This window comes from Lathyrus oleraceus, chromosome 1 (assembly GCF_024323335.1).
Source record: "Lathyrus oleraceus cultivar Zhongwan6 chromosome 1, CAAS_Psat_ZW6_1.0, whole genome shotgun sequence".
NCBI classification, from domain to species: Eukaryota; Viridiplantae; Streptophyta; class Magnoliopsida; order Fabales; family Fabaceae; genus Lathyrus; species Lathyrus oleraceus.
Window position 1 is genome coordinate 268050808 of NC_066579.1, and position 7042 is coordinate 268057849.

The 7042-nt window shown below is 26.7% G+C and overlaps 1 protein-coding gene across 1 annotated transcript; it reads right to left on the bottom strand.

Annotated features, from left to right (window-relative positions):
* Positions 1-1169: 1169 nt before the first annotated feature.
* On the bottom strand, positions 1170-6838 carry LOC127115658 (two-component response regulator ARR2). Its single transcript, XM_051047141.1, has 8 exons — positions 6677-6838; positions 5456-5611; positions 3879-4223; positions 3633-3709; positions 2491-3405; positions 1791-1886; positions 1454-1546; positions 1170-1367 (listed from the first exon to the last, which is right to left on the bottom strand). Exons 1-8 carry the CDS (start codon positions 6774-6776, stop codon positions 1317-1319), a joined length of 1833 nt encoding a protein of 610 aa, XP_050903098.1. The 5' UTR covers positions 6777-6838; the 3' UTR covers positions 1170-1316.
* Positions 6839-7042: the final 204 nt, after the last annotated feature.

Consider the following 7042-nt stretch of genomic DNA (forward strand, 5'->3'; position numbering starts at 1 on the left):
AGAGTTATCAAGGAAAACTATTCATGAATGAGTGACAAGTGGTTGTTGAAAGAGCATAATAAGAATTTCATACGTTGGTTTAATCAAAGGATTTATAATGATGATAATGCATCCGAGACAAATAAATGATTGTCATACTTGCCAAAATTTAATGTAGTACCTTGGACTACATATGACATTAGTAATTTTTCCTTTTATACAAAATTAAAAGATGATCCTAGTACAATGCAAAATAGTGGGGTTATGGTTGAGGCCGAATCCATGTATTTCTCAAGTTTGAAAGATAAGAATCTTATATTGGCATCTACAACGTACTTTGGGCTATTTATGAGAATTAGAAGATTAATTATATTTTATTTAAATTGTCTTTATTTAAATGTTGGATTGACAATAATATTGATTTACAAACTGATGAGTTAGGATTCACACGGGTTGACCTTGCCAAGACAACTTATATGACCAAACCATTCGTCATGGCTACCTAAGCAAAACAAGTGTTTTATGTGACGGACCCTTTTGACAAGATGATCAATTATTCTCTAAGAAAAACACATTCTTCATAGTGATGAAAATTATGATTTAAGTTTTGATATTCCTTCGACGCCTTCTTATGAAGAAGTTTATTTGGATGATGTACATGTTATTCCTAATGATCATGAATAAGGCATATGAAAAAACTATCAAGTAAATATTTTTTTATTTTTTATTCATAATTAATTATATGTTATGATTTTTAAGGTTATTTAATAATAAATATTATTATTTGAAATAATAGGTGTTTAAATATGTTATTCACAATGAACCATCAAGTATCCTTATATTTCTTTCACAATCGCTATTAAATATGTTATTCATTTTCACGATCGCTATTAAATATGTTATTCATACTAGTGTTCTTAAATAAAATTTACAAATTTTATGTTATATTTATCGAATAAATATATTTTTTTTAATTTTTTACATTATCACTGCAAATCTAGAAAAAAGATACCATGATCCTTTCGTCCAAACTTATTTTTCAAAAAATTAAATATACCTCAATGGAAAGTTTATTGAAGTTTCTAACCATAAAATATTTAATTTTTAATATTATAGTTTTGGCAAAATACATTTGAAAACATATGTCTTACTAAAAATTAAACCATACACATGTAACAAACTACCTCCTAAGCCAATTCTTACTATTCATATTAAAAGAACTAGAAACTATATGAATGTATGTAAAGTTTATGTCATTCTAATGCTACATATTTATCACAAAAATTTATGAAACATGCATTAAACTACGATACCCAACAACACCTTCCTCAATCCCTCTAGTTTTCTATGGTACCAAACAAAGTTTCAATAAGATCCATATTCAGTTCCTGCATTAATGAAATAGTCTCATATTAGAAATATTTTCAAAGTTAATTTTAATGTAAAAAAAACATTTATATAACAACTGACTTACTGGATCAATAGTCGAGGTACTTGTTTTAGACACATTTTCTTCCATGAATCTATCATATGGTTCTCCATTTGAAAATCCTTCATGTACTTGCAACTAGATATCACATAATAAAAACTTTAATAACATTATGTTGTTGTTGAGAACTCAAATAGTTTTTTTATTATTTAAAATCACATTCTGATTCAAAATAACATAGAAAAGTAACATGTTTTTTCTGGTTAAATTAGATTAAAAGTTTAAAAAATATTAAACACAAAAAACTATGTATATTAAAAAGAAATATGAGAATTTTTCAAGTATTAAGGAAAGAAAGCATGGTAGGATTAATGAAACCTACCTTATTAGAATTTTGATCTGAATTTGTTGATGACTCATTCAACACACAAGATGTGGTTTCAGCTGGAGGAGAGATATCATCACCACTTTTATATGGCTGTTAAAATGAAGGAAAAAAAATTGATTTAAATACTTGTTATATTACATGTAGACATAAACATAAGTAAAAAAAATCCTTACTTAACTTGAAGTTTGGATTTAAAATACTAGACTTATGAACTTATCAAACAACTAAAATAAGAGACAGCCATCAAAATGTATATACACTATTTCATGATTTACAAACATTTACCTTCTCTAGATGTTGCATATATTCAAAGGAATTATAGAGGGTTGATTTCAAAAATTCACCTGAATCATGATTCTCATTCATCTGATTTTTTATATTCTTACATTAGGAGATTAAATAACATATACAAAATTTTAAAAAATGTACTTGGTAGACATATATGTGAAATTTCATATGAAAATGTAACATAAAAAATATTATTCACATCTATGATTTTAATTTGCAGCCGTTTTCGCAATTACAATTAAATTTTCATATTTAAGTGGAAAAAAGTAAAATTCGATTACAAAATTATTGAAAAAGTATTAAAATAATTTATAATGCATTTGTATTTATTTGTCGTAATTTAGAACCATATACATATATTTTAGTATATAATATATTAAAATATAATTAAAAAGAACATAGATACCTGATTAAGAAGATTTTTGTCATTAGTAATTAAGGAATCAGAAATGTTAAACTCCATTCGTTTGAATTCAGAATTGTTCGTGAAAGTATGACCGTCGTCTTGCACAATATTTTCATTCATATTTTCATTTTGATCCTTAGTATTCAAACCAAAACTATTGTTATTCGTAGTTTGAGCCCTTTTTCCAACACTATTAAACCTTCTTATATTCATAGTTCCAATTCCAACCGTTCCTAATTCATTGTTGATTTGAATTCCAAAAGGGATTTTGTCGTTTCTTGCATCAGAAGCAACATTTTGAGGCAAAATATTAGAACTTCTCAAAGATCCCAAGTTCTGATTTTTCACACCATGATTGATATGATTAAAAGATTCATTTCCCATAGAACCATGATTTTGGTAACAAATGTCACCAAATTTGGAATCCCTTGTTATGAAAGATGAAGAATAAGGCCTAAATCCTTGTCCACTTCCATGTGATGAGAAACTAGTTGAAGCACCATCATCGAATAAGTTTTTTGTTTGAAACAATGAAAGGCCTGAGGAGTTTACTCCAAACATGTTTTGATCATGAACATTATTGTCCACGAAATCGGTTTTTAGTTCTGATTTTCCAAATCTAACCTTGTTCGAATCTTGAAAAGTTAACCCTTTTTGTACATAAGGAAACTGGTCAACACGATGTGTTGGAAATTGGTTGTAAGGGTTAAGAGCAATGTTTTTATCTCTTGGTCGATACGGTAATGTTTGCAAATATTCAGGTGTCGGTGTACGAAGTTTATTTGTCCTTATGGTTTGAAATTCTTTGACCAGTGACACTGGTAGACTTGATGCAAATCTTGACCTTAGAGCTCTATGAGTTATGCCTCCAACCATTCCTTTCTCGGCAACATCGCGTAGAAATATGCGATACTTCTGCACTTAGTGATGAAATTAATGACTCAAGCTATCATAGTTATTTTAGTAGCAATCATTCAAGAATCTAGTAAAACTTGGCTTCAATCTGAAATATCTTATATTTCAACATGACAGCATCTCAACAGTTTCAGAATAATACTTAAAAAAAGCATATACAAGTATAATATCATTAATAATATTTTCTATTATTATAAAAATATATTTAATAAATTGAGAAGAAAAACCTGTAGGTGGCTTGCAACATTTTCTCTAGTTAAGTTTGGAATATTCATCATATCCAAAATTTTCTTTGGTACAGCCTCTGAAAAAGAGAAAAACAAATAAAAAAACTAACAGTTAGTTATATATAAATATATTATTAGTGCCATATTATTTGACATAATTAACACAACATAAAAAAAAAACATTCACACTAATAAGTAAATTGATAAAATCTTTTGTATGAAAAAAATTTATAAAAAATTACTTACTTTCCAATCCAATTTGCTTAATGGCATGTAGAAAAAGATTGTGGAGATAAGTTGTCCAAACAAGTTTTGGTTTCTTAACGACTTGAGATTCTTCTTTTTCTTGATATTCATCACTACACTTTCTCTTGCAAGCTTTCTTTTTTGTCTTAGTTTCATGACTCAGTGTCTCTTGCTCTTCATTTTTTACAAATAAACTTTCAACAAAAAGTTTCTCTTTTTTTGCATCCAAAACATGTTTCCAAATATCTTTGAAATCTTCTGCAGAAAAGGGTTTTGCAATATATTGTGCAGCTCCATTTTCTAGAGCCTTGGAGATTAAACTCACATTGTTTTCTTTGGACATCACTGTATAAAACAAGAGAGAATAGTCATATATTTATTGAATATATCTTAAAATCTTATATTTTATAAATAATAAATGATTTAAGAAAATATAACTGATGTTTCCTCTTGTGAAGTAATTATATGTACTTGAGTAATGATAACTTAGCTTAGCTTTGGATATCTTAAAATAACCGAAAGCGGGACGGAGTAGAATGGAATAACTATATTATTTTATTGTTTGGATATTTTATAATTAGAATAGAGAAATTTTCTCATTGCATTCGAATCGAAGGGTATTAAAAATGATGGAATAGGATGAAATGCATTTCGTCATGTTCCGCTCATTTCCATCCATTTTTAATTAAATCAAACAATAGAATATAAATTTATATCATTTCATTTCGTTTCGTTCCGTCATGTTCCATTAATTCAAAAATAACTACAATTCAGTAATTAATGGCAACATCGGATCCAGCTCCAACTCCCCATCAAGTCGAACTATGACTCTGATACCATTTATTAAGGGATTTGGTAAAGTCATCAGCATCGATGGGACCAATGCTCCAAACAACACGAGAGGAAAACATCACATCTCAATGCAAAACCTTAAAACATCAGGTATATGAGTTATGTCTCTTATAAATCAAACATTTCATTCATTCTTAAGCAATATAAAACTTAATCACTCATATTTACATCACATTATCACTTTAGAAGTGTGAGTCCTCCACATCCTTTAACATAGTCCAACACATGATCTAGCTTCCGCTCTCCCACCAAACCAAAATATGCCTCTTATACTATTTGTTGGAGAGTTGGGAGAAGCGGAAAACAATAACGTGAATCTAATATTTTAGGACAACAAGAAAGAGACACCATATTTCCATTCAAAATCTTAAATCATCTTATGTATATATTTCAAAACTTTAAATCATATGGTGTATATGTTTTCTTTTTATAAATCAAATATTCCATCATTCACTCTTAGCCGACGTGAAACTTAATTGCTGACACTTCCGTCTAACATGCTAAAATTAATTAGAATAACTTTATCAAAATATTTATCCAAACAAGTTTGAAGATCCAAAATTTTTATTTATGACTTAACATTTTCTTGATTTAATTCTACTTCCTAATCTTTAGTCCACAATCTATAGAGTATTTGAAACATAAAAGTAAATTATATATATATATATATATATAATGAAAATAAAAATTGCAAGTTTGATTGAAAGACTAAGAATGGAACTTACTTATTACAGGTATATGGAATTGATTTTTAATAAGCTTCAAAAAATCAAAGCCATAATTCATTCCTAAGATTGATAACTCTGTAATTATAAGATCAAACCAGCCTTCAGGGTCTTGGAGAGTCACCAAAGCTTGATGAGCAGTCTTGGCACTTTGAACTGAATCTCAAAATTGAATAAAAATAAATAAATTTATTAAAATTTTGCAAAATACATTTAAATGTTAGGACACCATTGAACTAGAAAGCTATATTAATTTAATCATTTAATCATGCAAAGCTACGTATTAAGAATAGAGTATTGTTCAAGAAAATATACAAAAATAAATCTTGTAATGATAATACACATGTTCAATATTTATTTATTTTCAATAAAAAAACAACATTCCTAATATATACGTTGGAAAAGGAATAAAATTAAAAAGTAGGCTGCAACCATAATGGAAAGAAGATAAAAATGTAAAAATCCATAGAATATTCAAAGGACCGAGTCATACTTAGAGAAGTGAAAATGAAAAAGAAAGTATTCAGAATTTTTATTCTATGAAAAGTAATATACAATAAATATTTATAAGAATTTTCATCTAACATTTCTTTTCACTTAACATTTCATCCTTAGAAACTATTGCAAAACTACATCAATCCTTCAATATATGTATTTATATTAATAGAATTCAGAGTTGAATTGAATGAACTCATATGATAATAGGGGATCAAACATAAAATAATGAGTTTATTAATACAATATTTTTATAAATATTTACCATCATATAACATGATTAAAATTTAAAAGGATCTAAATTCAAATTCTGAGTGAAATATTTTTGATTAAATTTCATTTACCTTTCAATTAAATTTTATATTATAATGCAAAACTTTTTCTTAAAATTACATGGTTAAGATAAAAAAATTAATAAAATTGAAAACAAACAAATATTTACACGAAAACTCATTAATATATCCATATTTATTCAACAACCATACAAATTGAATAATTTTGTAGATTTTTAATGCTTACTTAATGCATACAAATTGAATAATTTCGTAGATTTCGTAGATTTTTAATGCATACTTGAACTATTCTTTATCATTTAAAATATATATAATTTTTTAAAATACTTTTGAAAAATTTCAACTAAATTTTTATGTATCCAAATCTATAAAATATCAATAAAAATAAAACACTTCAATTTTGCAATGAGTAAATGATAAAAGAAACACATACCTCGATATTGCAATGCCATGAGTATATTAGCAAGATATTCCAATGAAAAATCATCATTATCCACAATCAAAACTGTGATATTAGATCTATCACAGTCCATTTTCTCTTGTCTTGTTTTTTTAATCTACTAAAAGAGTCAAGAAAAAAATTATGATAATTTACTGCATGTTTTCAAGTAGAATGATAAGAAAAAGATAGGCACATTGGAGGCATATATATAATTGAAGAGCATGTATTCCTTTTATGCTTGATTTGTATTTATCCTATTTTTATTTTATTTTATTTTTTAATAGTGATTTTCAAAAGTAATAAATTGGAAAAAAAGAAAACTGTGGAAAGTTGTCATTCATCATATTTTGCCAACTA